Source organism: Carettochelys insculpta, chromosome 7, assembly GCF_033958435.1.
Source record: "Carettochelys insculpta isolate YL-2023 chromosome 7, ASM3395843v1, whole genome shotgun sequence".
NCBI lineage: Eukaryota > Metazoa > Chordata > Testudines > Carettochelyidae > Carettochelys > Carettochelys insculpta.
Window position 1 is genome coordinate 62,151,772 of NC_134143.1, and position 15,523 is coordinate 62,167,294.

General features: G+C 42.3%; 1 protein-coding gene across 4 annotated transcripts in view; it reads right to left on the reverse strand.

Moving 5' to 3' along the window:
* ATRNL1 (attractin like 1) overlaps positions 1–15,523 on the reverse strand; it is a 1,060,182-nt gene that overhangs the window by 627,850 nt on the left and 416,809 nt on the right. For all 4 annotated transcript variants that reach the window (XM_074999076.1, XM_074999077.1, XM_074999078.1 and 1 more), the window contains exon 22: positions 6,473–6,525. In XM_074999076.1, the coding sequence (XP_074855177.1) occupies positions 6,473–6,525 (53 nt within the window). The remainder of the gene's footprint in view (positions 1–6,472; positions 6,526–15,523) is intronic.

The following is a 15,523-nucleotide window of genomic DNA, read 5'->3' on the forward strand; positions in this document are numbered from 1 at the left end:
CAATTCTTGGTCCTTTCTTTCAAAAGAGCAGATGGGTAAATGTAGACATGCTCTTTTGAAAGGCTGAATGGCCCCTTTTGAAAGGGTGGATAGCCCTTTCGAAGGAGTGAATTGACGGTGCCATGTGTAAACTTTCCCCTTGAAAAGGGCATCTTTCAATTCCTCTTTTCTGAAAGGTGCCCTTTCGAAAATGCACTCCAGTGTAGACGTAGCTCAAGTGACCTTGCTCAGGAATGGTAAGTTTGACACTGGATGGGAAATTGCTCGAACTGATATGTCTAAGCTGTGTTGCTTCTGTGTTGGTCAGCTTACAACATGTTTGAAGGAGGAATAGATGGTTCCTTCTTTGAATGAAATGTTGACTGTTTTGGTCAGGATTCGCAATAGTTGTTCATTATGCTGTTTCACAACTCAGGAAAAGCATCCCATATCCTATAAAAAAACTAACCAATTCTTGATGGCTAGATTGAGGGCCAGATGGGGATAGTTGATATTTTACCCATTTATAATTTCTAAAAGCAAATGATATATGTATAAAAAACCCAATCATAGATAGGAAGTTTTTATTCGCTTGAGGAGACTTTTATGCAAATGAATGACACTCTTTGCATATAATCATTAACTGAAAGTGATGGTTTACATGCCAGACCTGAGCAGTGGCAGACACAGATGAGGGAGTTGCACAAAACAAAACAATTTCAGCTGTCCGTCTGAGAGTATCCAGAGTGGTAGCTGGGTACGTGCTGATTCTGTTTGGTAGGAAGTGTGGGGGAAGGTGGAGTTTAGGTGGCTCATAGGTAACAGAGGATCCTGGGACTGCCGGAGCGCAGAGGCCACTGGAAGGGTAGTAGGACATTTAGGGCACCAATGATTTTCAGAGAGGTTGAGGGTTCCTTAGTGTGAGGAGGCTAACCGGGAAGAATGGGTGCTAGAATTCCTGGAAGGCAAGGATATATAAGAAGTTACCTAGACACTAGCTGATAGGACCAAACGGTACTAAAGATGCTGAGGTTGTTGGTTGTCAGAGGACTGTTCAAGTGGCTAGGGTTGAACTGCTAAAAGGGGAGGGGTTGGAGTGGTGGAAGCTGCAGGTAGCTGAGCACTGGTGGGAGGAGGAAGGGAGCCTGAGTCCACAACTGGATCCCCTCATCTTGCACAGCTGCAACTGCGCTCTCTTCTGGTTCCTAACGCCTTTTCCAGCCTGTTCACTCTTTACCCCAATTGATCACAAGGGACAGAGAGAAGCAGAGTCTGGCTCCTTGTCCAGCAAATGTAACAGTGGCCCTGACAAGCAAAAGACACAACTGCAGGCAAATGTTGGCTGCGTTCCTGACCTCTGCTTGTGACATGCCAACCGAGTCATGAAAAAGCATGTCAGGGCTGTCAGATGCATGATGGTTGTCGCTCTGCATATCTGATTATAGCATGAGCTTTCAGCTTATCTTCTTAAATCTCAATTCTGCAACATGCTGTTCCAATGAAGAACTGTGAGGTCTTCAGTGGGGGGTCAGTGAGGGATCTGGGCCTTTGCGAGGGCAGGGAGTATGTTTTAAAAATGTTTGAAATGCACCTAAAGCAATAACACTCCAATCCTGAGAAACAAAATGACAATGTCTGGTAATATAAACTACATGACCCTAATATTTACAGTACCAGATCCTTTGGAGTAACATTTCACAAAATATTGCATTTAGGCCTTAATCCTGAAAAGTGCTGAGAACCCAGGTGAGATTCTGCTGGTACTCCATTTCCATGACATTTAAAGGAAATTGACAGTCACTCAAGATATTATAGGAATGCCCAGCATCATGCAGGATAAAGCTGAGAGGCCTCAGTTCAGGAAAGTATCGCTATTCACATTAGAACTTACAAATATGCTTAAAGACAAAGTTAAACACATGAACAGGTATGGTGCTGAAGAGGGATGAATCTAAGTGTATGTTTAACTGCTTTCCTGAATCATGGTCTTATTACACTACTACTGCTTTGCACTTCTATCCACTAATTTTGGAACATTATCGATAAAGAAAGCAAGTTTGCCTAACAGGTTTATTCTTTGTAAGATCAAGGGGCTGATTGCCCTTGGATTTCTGTTTAGTATTTCACTCTCAATATTTATATCACCCTTTTACGATCAATCTTTTTGCTTTAACAAACCTCATCAGTGTAGGAACAAGCAAAAGTCATATACTTTGAGGAGAAAGCTGTTACACAGACATAAAAAAAACTTAAATAGTAGCAAATGGACCAGAGAAAAATACTGGTTACATACAGGTCTTTTTTTAAAATATAAAGTGATATTTTACTCCAAAATGCCATTCTGGCAAATTGATATTTTATAATATTTGTCTAATGTACTTTAAAAAATCTCTTGTAATTTCTTCCTTTGTCTCATATTTAGCAGCTATATATATATGTTTTAAGTGAATGACTCAGCAAATTATCTACTACTAATCATATATCTTTATGGAAATCTTTGACAAATTAGTCATTCACAAATAAAAGGAACATATTTAATTTTCTGCAATAACGTATTACCCATTCGCTATGAGAAACAATGAATACATTTAATTTAAGTCTTTGCAGATTCCTTATTATTACCAGATCAGATAGCAGTGAAAGTGTTTACAACTAGAAATTTTCAAATTATTAAAATTGTTAAAAGACTTATCAATCCAAAACCGCAAACTCTTTAAATATTTCAGAATTTGACAGAAGACAAATAGCACTATTGGGTTAAAGATGAAAGGCTATCTTGGCTATAGTACAATTTGTCTCAGACAAGAAGATTTGTAGACCCGGGCTGCTATAGGAGAGTAAGGAATAAGGTTTTTCTTGGAAGCATCTGATTTCTTGGAAGCAAATCTCACGACTGTAATTCATTTTCCATCTCTTAAATTTAACTGCATTTATTTTAAAGGACAAAATAATTTATGCACCTACCCAAAATGTATGCAGAAAGAAAAGACTCTGTTCATAGTGATTTTAACTGTACAAGTCTCTTTTCTTTCAGCTAGTTAATAAAATGAATAGGTACAAACATTTAGCTTGTTCTAAACTGGAATTTCTACTTTTAAATAAGGACAATTTTTGCTGTTTAAATATTACATTTTTGCAGTCACTTTTGTTTGATCAAGAATACTGTAGGCATCCTTCAGTCTTCATAGACTATGGATTGCGCCCTTTAAAGTTTCAATTGAGGACTTCATTTACAGCGTCTATTGTGACTATAAAGACCCACACGAGAGTGACAGTCCTTGCTGCATCTCTTGCAGATGTAGTGGGTGTCTGGCAAGTCTTTACTGTGCTTTCTGTGCGCTCGCTTCTCCTCTGCTAGCTGTCTGATCTTCAACTCGCCCTTCTGAAGGCCCTTGTGTAACCCCTGCCTCCATCTGCTGTGGTCGTCTGCTATTTCTTCCCAGTTGTCCAGCTCGATGTCTACCTCTCTGAGGTCTCTCTTGCAGACATCTTTGTAACGCAACTGGGGGCATCTGGGAGGTCTTTTGCCAGAGGCTAGCTCACCATACAGGATGTCTTTTGGAATCCTTCCATCATTCATCCTGTGGACGTGGCCAAGCCAGCGGAGTCAACGCTGCCTGAGAAGGGTGTGCATGGTTGGGATTCCAGCTTGCTCGAGGACGGCAGTGTTGGTCACTCTGTCCTTCCATGATATTCCAAGGATGCGCCTGAGGCAGCGCAAGTGGAAGACGTTCAGCCTCTTTTCCTGGCGGGCATACAGGGTCCAAGTCTCGCTGCCATAAAGGAGGGTGCTGAGGATGCAGGCTCTGTAAACTTGCATTTTGGTGTGAGTGTACAGCTTGTTGTTATTCCACACTCTCTTGCTGAGTCTGGACAGAGTTGTGGCTGCCTTTCCGATCCTCCTATTTAGCTCAGTGTCCAACAACAGAGTGTCATTGATGGTGGACCCGAGGTAAACGAACTTGTGGATGACCTCTAACGTATAGTTGTCAATGCTGATTGATGGGGATTCAGCAACATCCTGACCGAGTACATTCGTCTTCTTTAGGCTGATGGTAAGCCCAAAGTCCTTGCACGCTTTGGAGAACCGATCCAGCAGTTTTTGAAGCTGGTCTTCTGGGTGAGACACTACAGCAGCATTGTCTGCGAAGAGCATGTCTCTGATGAGGACTTCTCGCACCTTAGTCTTAGGTTTCAGCCTTGCAAGGTTAAACTGTAGGTCACAGTTTAACTGTGCATTTTCACGTATGTCTATAGTAGGAAAACTGCTACCTCTGCTAAGAGTACTCTAAAACCAGTAATTTAAAAATTAACTGCCACATATAGATCTTACACTTGTACTTCAGCTTTTCCGTGAGAAACATGACTTTGTTTAATTGGCAACAGAAGTTACGAGTTTCTGGGCCTAACGATCTGCCCACAAGACTATATAGTCAGAACAGTGTTCTGCTACTGTAAATCACAGAATCAGAACTAGAAGGAACCTCGAGAGGTCATCCAATCCAGTCCCCTGCACTGATGGCAAAATACTGTCCAGGGACTGAATCTGGCCCACCAAACATTTGGATCCAGACATCCATGACCCTCCAGGCCACTAATATGTCTCTGCATGTCCCTTGAGGGGAAGGGGACAGCAGGTTTCTGTGTACTCTTCTCACAGCCAGTACCATGCTCACAGCTCCCATAGGCATGTTTGTCCCAGCAGCCGGCCACTTTGAGCAGTGTGTGAGGCTGCAGCAGGCAGCCAGCCTGCTTGAGCACGCCATCAGGGTGGCAACTGAGAGCATCCCAGATAGAACCTGCACCCCTCCTGAACTCCAACACCCCTCCTGCACCCATAGACCCTCACAGACCCTGCACCCATTCCCACAACCCAAACTCCTGCTCCAGGTCACAACCCCCTTCTGCTCCAAAACTCCTTCTCAGAACCCACACCTCCTCTTCAACCCCAATCTCCTGCCTGGATCTCCCTCTGGCACCAAAACTCTGTCCTGGAGCCCATACCTCCTCCAATAATATAGTAAGAAAGTGCAGCATGTGACCACTTCCTAGATACTTAGAGTGGCCCGCTGAGAAAATTATTGCCCACACAGGACTAACCATCCATGAGAATTGTCTGTCTAAGCTGCTCTTAAAAATCTCCTATGATGGAGATTGAACAACCATGCTGGGCAATTTGTTCCAGTGCTTAACCACCTTGCTCAGATATCTCCTCAGTCAGCTCCGTGACTATTCTAGGATGTACTTCATCAGGCCCTGGCAACTTGAAGACACCTAATGCACCTAAGTATTTTTTAATTTGTTTTAGCCTACCTTATTTTCACTGGCATTCACTATGTTAGAAGGCCAATCACTACTAACCTTTTGAGTGAAAACTGAAAACAAAAATAATTTTGCCCTTCCTCTATTTCGATGTTATTGTCCTCCCAGTACATTACGGTCCTACTCCGTCCCTGCTTTTCTTCTTGTTTCTAATGAATTTATAAAATGTTTTCTTTGTACCCTTCATGTCTCTAATTTAGTTTTGTATTATGCCCTGGCCTCTCTCATTTTGTCCTACATACTTGTGTTATTTATTCATAGTCATCCTCTATAAACTGACCTAATGTCCACTTTGTGTTTGATTCATTTTTGCGTTTAGATCGTTGAAGATCTCCTGCTTGAGCCAGGGTGATCTCTTGCCATACTTCTTATTTTTACATAATACAAGAACCAGGCATAACTAAATAAAATTAATAGGCAACAGGTTTAAAACAAACACAAAGAAATATGTCTACATATGATGTCCAGCAGTGCAACTCATTGTCAGAAGGTGTTCTAAAGGTCAAAGGCATAAACAGATTTAAAAAAAAAGAATTAGTTAATGGATGATAGGCTCACTAATGACCATTAGCTAGGATGGTCAGGAAGCAGCCCCAAGCTATGGACATCCCTAAACTTCTGAGTGGAGGGATCATTTGAAAATTGCCCTGTCCTCTTCATGTCCGTGGAAGCACTAGGCACTGGTCACTGTCAGAAGACAAGAACTTGGGCTAGATAGACCATTGGCGTCACCCAATACCTCCAGTTTTATGTATTAGCATATTTTCCTTAGGAGATCTTGTTACAGTACTGCCCCTCTCCATTTCCTCCCCATAAATTGTGTCTTAAAAGCTACAATACAGCCATATTCCCCCTTTGGTCTCATTGAGCTCTTGCACTTTGTTGTAGAGAACATGATGCAAGGGCTCAGCTGTTCATTCATGCCTTTGACTGAGTAAACAGGTGTCAATGTGTTCAGTTGCAGTTGCAGTTTTGATGGTGCTTGCTTATACTGGGTGTTTTAAATTGCTTCACAAATAACTAGAGAGGCCAGAATGGGTGTTTTATTATACATCAAAAAATGAATATCCTTCCAGGATTCCATGTAATATTTTATGCGGTAATTAAACGTACGATTGTATACACAGCTTAACTTGTGAGATTAGAGAAAATGAAACATTAAAGTACTCACAGTAACATGTTCCCCTGAGTGGATTTCCAATGTATCTGTTTTCAGAGTCACAGCTGCAGAAATGAAAATAAAATGAATTACTAGTAAACACATTTTATAATTTTAATACAATTTTAGAGTGAACCTTTTTCCCCCAAAGGTAAAAGTTTTAACTCATGAGTTAAATGTTGACATAAGATAGTTCCAAACAAATGCAAAAATGTCTTTTGCTATATATTAAATTAGTAAAAAAATTGAGATCTGGAACATATGTCTTAAGAAGTTTAGATTAGAGTTCTAAAACTTTATTATTATTATGAAGTTCATTTTGTTTTGAGTATTTCCTTAGAAAACATGTTCTACAGCAATAATATATTGCAGTTACTCTGTTACCATGCATAGTTTCAACCAAATAGTTGAAAAAAACAATTTTAAACAATTAGTTTTATAAGAATGTTGGCAGAGGCAAAATAAAGAACATGTGTGATGGGGTTCAGGGTCCCCCAAGCTCTGCACCCCAGCTGTAGGCAGGAGTGACTTTCACTCAGCAGGAGAACAGCGGGATTATTAGCCAACAGGACACAGCATCATATAGAGTCAGTACAGATGGCAGAGACAGCCAGTCTAATTCATGTTGGGGAGAGGAGGCCCCGAGGCGACCCCAGAGCCGGGGCCTTGCCCCCTTCTTGGTATTGCTCTCTCTCCCTCTCAGCCCAGATTAACTGCTTCCCAACTTCCAGTTCCAATTCAAACCCCTCAGGCTCCACCTCCGCCTTTGTCTCCAGTACAAAGGTGTTACCTAGTAGTCAAGGTTACCCTCAGCAGGAAACCCACACCCTCTGTGAGCCACTCACACACACACAGGTATCCCTCACTCCATCACATCTCTTCCCCTTCCAGACCGAACTGAGTGTGGTCACTCAGCCAGTGACCTGGGGAAATTCGGGGCCCTCCCCTTGTGACAGGGCATCAGCTGTACCCTTGGTACTGCCCTTGATGTGCACAACCTCCATGTCATAATCCTGCTGGGGGAGGCTCCAAGTCAGGAGCTTGGTATTGGCCCTTTTCATGTGATGCAGCCGGGCAAGTCCCTTTAGTTCTCTCAGGTTGGCTGGGTCTCCCTGCTTCGGTCTCCGGTCCATCAGCCACCTTCTCAAGTCGGGCAGGCAGAGCCCATACAGCTGCTGCAGCACCAACAGATCAAACAGTTCTTTTCTGGTCTGGGCCCTGCCCCGTCTGACCACCAGTCCATACAGCTGCTCTGGCCAATGTTAGGAATTCAGTTACAGTCCAGTAAAGGAAGGTACAAATGCTTTCCACCCTTGGCATTTAGCCAGACCACCAAAATGGTTGTGTGCCTCAGTTTCCCCTTCCATGCCACACAATAGGTTTGGAATGTGCCTCCTCATGTGAGAGGTTGCAAGACTAGTTACAGGGAACATTGACAGTGTTGCAAGACCAGTTACAGTGACATTTTAGAATTACAAACTCCTTCAACATACAATTTGTGCTTATACATCAATGTCATCATGTTACATGGCTCTTTCCAAACATTCAGTACATGGTACAATTCTATAGCTTTGGGTAGCAGCACCCATTGGTTACAGCAGTCAGCGTGAGTAACAGAACAAACCCATTGCAATTGTACATTTACGTCGCTCTTTGGTAGACCACAACCTTTGTGTAACCTCCTTGAGAATCTGGTATTTTGGGGCTAAATAGCTGAGGCCTTTCTTTGCACCATCACGTTCTAATCTTCTCTCTTGCCCCCTGGGGTGGAAATCTGATCTCTCTGGGTGTGCCCTCCCTTCTAATGAGAGCTGGGCCATTGATGATCTCAGGCAGACTGCCCCCTCCCAGCCAGTCTGGAAATTTGCAAACCAAACTGGTTTCTAAAAGTTGTTTTGTGAGTCCCAGACGTAGAATCCACATGGAGGAATTCCTGTTTATCCCTTACTGGCCCACCAGGCCCACTGCTTCTTTGTCCTTCCACCTCCAACTTCTGCCTCCTCATGGAATCAGAAGTGGAGTCCACTATGAGAATATAAGTGTTTCCACGATCTGGAGATGGGGAATTGCTGGTGCTCTCCTGAATCCTACAGAGGTTGACTGTGCAGCTGTTTCACTTGGTCCTCACAGGGCTGCTCACTTTCCCTGAAAGTTTTGACTTTACTTGGGCCAACTTCCAACTCCTGAGAAACCTTTACACTGCCTGCTTTGGACCCTTGCAGAGCACAGCCAGTGGTTTCACATTCAGGCAGGTTCTGGCCATCAGGAGCTGAAACAAACTTCTCCCCAGGCAAAGGGCTGCTCTGGCTCTTACAGACAAGCACCTTTCCTGTTCACTCTCCTTCACCTCACTCCCATTTTCTGCAGTCCCCACAGATGGGTCAGGAAAAGTTTCAGGGAAATTTTCTTCCTGAAGAACTCCCCAAACAACAACTCACCCGTCTGCCTCCACAGGGGCACCGCTCCATTGAGCCACAACCAGCTCCTGGGTTTCACCTATGCCCAGGATCACTTCTGGCCCATCAGACAGATTCCCACATAATCCCCCTCCAGGCAGACAGCTAGTACCACCAGACAGAAGGTTAGGATCCCTTTCCTCCCTTCTGCTACCAGCTTCATTATCTTCATCAATCAGCATAACTCCATTGCCAGTCTGCTCTTCCTGCGTCCTGGCTAGAGGATGACTCTGGTAGGACAGAGTCCTCTCACCCCTCCCAGTAACACCTCAGCATCAGGCAAAGAACAAGTACTAGAATCATCTGGTCTCTGGGATTCCCTGATAATACTAACTGGATCAGACTGTTAAAGCATCATCCTCCCTGAGAGACACAGAGGTAGGCCCGCTTCTCATCTGAGCTTCAACTGCACTCAGATCCAGCTCTGGGATCTTGGCCCCATCGTGAGCCCCCACAGGCTCAGACAAAGGATTCACTTCCCCAGAAGCAGAAGCACCTTTCTTGCACCAAGGACCAGCGTCCTTGTCAGGGATACCACTGCCCATCCCAGAGCCATTCCCTCTGCTCCAGCCCCCATGGCTGGGTTCAGAGTCACACCTGGAATGCTCTTTCCTGGTGGTTCCCTCTCCAGCCACCCAAGGCTGGGGGAATCTTCTGCAGGCAATAGACTAGTTTCCTCATTGGCACCTTTTTCAAATGCAGGATCTGCTCTCTCCCCAGGCTGCTGCATTCCCAGTGGACAAGCTGCTTTCCTGCACAGACACACAGGCACCTTCCTTGGCCCAGGCCTGGAAAACTCTTTGCAGATCTCGCTAGCCCCCCTTTTTCCTCCTGCGCCCCAGCCACTTACTGCTGGATGCTCCATCCTCAGGTGCGGTACATCCCACTTCTAACACCAGTGTGATGGGGTTTAGGGTCCCCCAAGCTCTGCACCCCATCTGCAGGCAGGAGTGATTCTCACTCAGCAGTGGGTTTATTAGCCAACAGGACACAGCGTCATACAGAAGAGTCAGTACAGATGGCAGAGACAGCCAGTCTAATCCATGCTGGGGAGAGGAGGCCCCGAGGGGCCCTCAGAGCCGGGGCCTTGCCCCCTCCTTGGTCTTGCTCTCTCTTCCTCTCAGGCCAAACTAACTGCTTCTCAACTCCCAGTTCCAATTCAAACCCCTCAGGCTCCACCTCCTCCTTTGTCTCCAGTATAAAGGTGTTACCTGGTCGTCAAGGTTACCCTCAGCAGGAGACCCACACCCCCTGTGAGCCACTCACACACACACAGGTATCCCCCACTCCATCACAATATGCAATGATGCCTTTCAAAAATTATATTGTTTTTGATATATCTGCTGTAATTACAACAGATTTTGTGTTCCAGTACTCTCTTGTCTTCCAACACCTGCTATGCAACATGATTTTAGTTATCCAGACAACCACTTATCATTGGTGTGGCCAAGTTTCCCGTGCTTCCATCAGGTTAGTTTACACTCCCCAGTACAGACTCTCAGTATTCTGTGCTGTTACTTAGCTGTACTTTAAGAGTCTTCTTAGAGCCAAGCATGCAGTAGAAGTATTGGTAATGTGCTAGACAATATTGACACCCTGTGGTCCAGCAAATTCTCTTGTCCAGCACCATCTCTGTTCCCGAGAGTGGCAGATGAGAGAGGCTCAACCTGTATTATCCTTCCTCCTTCATGTTCTCCATAATTTATTTCTTAGTTTGGCAGCAATGTGGGGAGGGGTGATTTTTGGTGTTGCACATACCGTAGGGATGTAGAGTGCAAATAATAACATTATTTAGAAATGTCTGATGAGTATTCTTAGTCTTACTTTTATGTTTGTTTAACTGCTAATGTAATAAGCAACAGCTGCTCGGATGTGTGCGGTTGGAATTCAAATAAATCTTGAGAAACGGACTTTTCTAAAATTACGCAGAATCCAAACTACACTATGGATTTAGTTTACAGCCCAGAGGAAGCAGTGGACAGTTCTAAGTTCTTCTTATTCCAAATAGAGTATGGGTAATATGCTACACCCTTGTATGGGCTGCAGCATCTCCTCCTTGTGTCCAGTTAGTTTTGCTAAATAACAGAGAGAGCTACATAGCGGAAGAAGCCATGGGTTTACCTGCTTCAGGCCACTAGCCACCCTCTTCCCACTCAACTGTTCTCAGAAATTAATCTCTGTGGTGGAGACCCTGCATTACACTGAACCTTGGGAACCAAAATCCAAGAGGCTGTAACAGAACTGTGAAAAGTTCCATTTCAATTCCTTATTCTGCTTTGTGACTTTTTCTTTTATGCTCAGTCTAGCCACTAGGCAGCTAAAATAAACAGTGTTCCTACCACCACCACTCTACCAGTCTCAATACTTCTCTCGTTTCCTCTCACATGGCCCATTGTACATGGAACGCCGCCCCTCAAACCTGTCCCCCAAGTCACTTTTCTCATCTTATGAAATCCCTCCTTCAAAATCACTTCTGCTGCCTTGTCTGAGAAGTAGGGAAATTTAAGGAAAAAAAAACCAACCCAAAGCCATCTTGCAGTCTTGCCTTACTACACAACCATTACATCTTAACAATAACAGAGAGACAGCCATGTCAGTCTATATACTATCAAAACAAAAACACAGTCCGGTAGCCCTTTAAAGGCTAACAAAATAATTTCTTATGTGTTAGCTTCACGTGGAACATTAGTGTATAGAGCCTCTACATCCATGGTAGCAAGGATGGTGTTGTCAGGACATTTTCCGATGTTTTGTAATTTCTTCAGGAAGTCAGTGGTATCTCAGAGATAGCTGGGGGTGTTGGTGGCATAGGGTTTGAAGAGGGAGTCTACATAACTGAATAGTCCAGTTTAGGGTGCCAATACCCAAAATGATAGGGTATTTCATTTTGGGCATTGGCACCCTTACCACTGCACTCTCCAGTTATGTAGACTCCCTCTTCAAACCCTATGCCACCAACACTCCCAGGTATCTCTGAGATACCACTGACTTCCTGAAGAAATTACAAAACATCACAAAAGTTCCTGACAACACCATCCTTGCTACCATGGACGTAGAGGCTCTGTGTACTAATATTCCACATGAAGATACCACCTAACAAATTATTTTGTTCGTCTTTAAAGTGCTACTGGACTGCTTTTCTGTTTTGACATCTTAACACTGTCATTCTTCCTTTCTTCTCCTGAATTAATCACTTCCACTTATGTTGCAATTCAATCCTGAGCTACTGTTTTTTTTTAGGGGGAAGGGTAGGATACAGGGGGCAGGAACTATACTTTGGTTGTGTTAGGTGTCAAACTCATCTTTGGAGCACTGAGAAATCATTATCATTAATTACAATTTATTACAACAACAGTGAAATTAGCAAAAGAAGAAACAAAACCTAGGATTCCCTGGTTGTCTCTAAACAGCTCCTCATAATCAAAGTGTATTGCAACTAGCCTTTCATAGATTATTTTCTTGAAACAGTTACTTCTAATGCCAAATAAGATAAGTCACCAGATACTGTACAGTAACAAGGCATACCAATGTAAGAAAGTTGAAAAATATCTCTGTCCTGTTTATAATATGTTTCTCTCTTCAGCTTTATAAATCTTACAAAATATCCTACAGAATTTTATAGTGATAGAATGAACAAGATTATAAGAAATTACTCTAAAAACCTACATAATTTAATTGAAAATTATAACCTTACTGTTGGTTTTATGAACTATTGCATAGAATTCTCTAGCAGAGTTATAATTTTGTACTACATTTCATGGGATGGTTTGAAAAACTAAGAGAAAGGTTATCATTATCTATTAATTTCTACAGAACTTTTTCCCTATGGGAAGGTGTTGATCAGTCAATTATTGCCATTTTTATTTTTCATTTCCTTTGTGCTCTTCAAGAAATTTAGGTTGCAAGAGAAAGTTGCATTAGATTTATTTTATTTATGGGCAATATTGAAAAACTGCTTAACTTATATGTCATATCATCTAGCAATTTGCTGAATCCAGAGTATACTCTAATTACAACAGCTTAACTCCTATGAGAAAAACAATTTAAGTTTTAATTTGCTCAGGTCTGTTTTGCTGTTGATCTCCTTAATAGCTCTCCAATGTAATATTTGGTAGTTATTGTGTTCATTTGTATTCAAAAATGAGAGAAAGTATCACCAAGTCTTTGTTACAACAGCACAGAAGAAAATAAACATCAATTGCATTTACAGCATAACTCGATTCTCCCATGGAATTAATGCTGCTTTTCAGAGTTTTGTTTGTTTGTCTATTATACTATCCAAACAGCTTCTTTGTGTACTAAAGAAGAAAAGAGCACTCATCACCCTGAAAGAACTGTTGCAAATGACAGCATAATAGCAAATGTCTCATTCTCTATAGCTAAAAAATGCCTAAAATTAACACTTTAGTAAAAGTATTATGCTAGACAAAGCACTCCGAAGTTATGAAGAGCACCAGTTTTCTGTTCATTGTCTCAGTAACCACATCACATTTTTTTTGAGTGCACATACATTGTATTATACACAAAAACAATGATAAAATGTTATTAAACTGTTGCAAAATCAACCAGTCTCAAGTTAGGAAATACCAGAATTAAGATTGATAGTGCAATCTTGATTCAGCCCCCTTGCATGTTCATAATGATAGTCTGTTGTCTATAGTAATGCTGCCTCATTTATTGCAAACATATCAGCACACTAACACCCAGATGGTTCGTCAGACCCACTCCATAGACTTCTGCCACTTGCACTATCATAGTAACAATTGGAAATAGTAAGGTATTGTCACTTATGTGGCCTAACACTGGAAAGGAATGAGACACAGTTTGGTCAGTTGGCTTCCCAGTGAATGGCTGAGAGTAGGAGAATGAGGAGATTCTGGAGTGATGAGCCCCATTCCAGACTCTATATGGAAGCATTCTCTAGTGGGCACAGTGTCTGCTGCCTATTCAGATTTAATCCCTTCTGTACCATCTCCAACCCAGCCCTGCCCCTTCTTTCTTTCTTACTCCAGCACTTCATAAATTCGAATCTGACTATCCTCACCTACCAAAAAGACTCCACAGAGTTGATTTATTGCTGCCACACTCAATCATCAAACATTGACTGCTGCAGCAGTGCATTGTGGGAACCTATCCTACAGTTCCGCCAGCCCCATAGCTTTCTGGGTATTTTTGCTGGTGCAGTATGGGGAAAAATGCCCAATGTCATTTTTCCACATTGCATTGCCCTCATTCCCTCCTGTGGAAAGCAAACAGCCATTTTTTCAAAGTGAAAGAACTAAATGTAGGGAATCCCAGGCAAAGGAAAACCAAACAGGTTGGCTTCAGAAGGTGTAGTGTGTCAGGCAGGCGGCCTGTCATATTGCTCTGGGATCACCCACGTGTCTGTGTCATTTCAGCCGGTCCTCTAGCCACTTCCCCCACCCCTTGAATCCAGAAACAACATCCCTGAAAATACTCTATCTCGAAGAAAGAGAAGAATAGTAAAGATGAGGAAAAAAGACATAATGCCTGTGGATTAACAAAACACCAGCTAATGCTACCAACAACCACCTAAACGGTAAAGCTCTGTGTCTTTATGTATTAATGAAGCTGTTGTAAGTAGGACTATTAGTGACTTTATAAAGTATCACCAGCACTTGCCTGCACGTAGAGGTCAAAAGGTCAAATTTTGGCATTCTGCCTTGGAAAGCTTGCTGAGCCCTGACCTAGACCATCCCTGACAGGGGTTTGTCTAATCCATTCTTTAAAATATTCAGTGATAGAGAGTCCGCAGTTTCCATAGGCAATTTATGCCATTGCTTAACCATCTTGGAAATCCCTTAATCTGAATCACTGAGACGTAATGCTTTATAGAGAAAATATAGCTTAATCAAAACCTTCTTTAATCTGTACAGTCTTGAAACTTTCAAGATTCATATATAAGGTTGCCCACTTGGGGAATATTTTAATGATTTAAAATGTTCACAACTCTGAAGCATTCTGACTTGCTGTCTACAAGCATGTTTTTGTTACCTGTCTTTTTCTGTCTGTGACTCTAACAGTAAGCATTTTACGTCTAAGGAAGTGTTGTTTGTTGACAAGTAAGTCTCTGCACTTAACAGCTGTGTTTACTTAAAACATTCCCAAAGAATAACTTTTTATTGTGAAAGGAGGAGGCATTCAATTGTACAGAATTCCTTCAAAATTTAATTGTAAAAAAACAATTCTTTTACAAAGCCAAAGCATTATGTTTAATTCTAATAAATTCCATATAATTAAAACATAGATGCTGATCTCCAGATTTTTTGTTTTGCATTCTCCATTTTCTTCAGACAAATAATCTTTCTAATCAGCTTTGTGATAATGATCTTTTTACTAATCCATGCTGACTACCATTTATTAAATCTAGTATTTCCAGGTGTCAAACTATCCTGTCCTTGATCACAGATTTCTCACTTCTCAAGTACACAGGCTTTTTATTGCAGTTATTATTTGTGTTACAGTAGCACCTATAACACTCACTGTGCTAACCATTCTTCACAAACATGGGGGGGAGGTGTTAACCACCCTGAATAATTTATATTATAACTATCAAAGATGGAAAAGTGGTGAGAGAACAAAACAC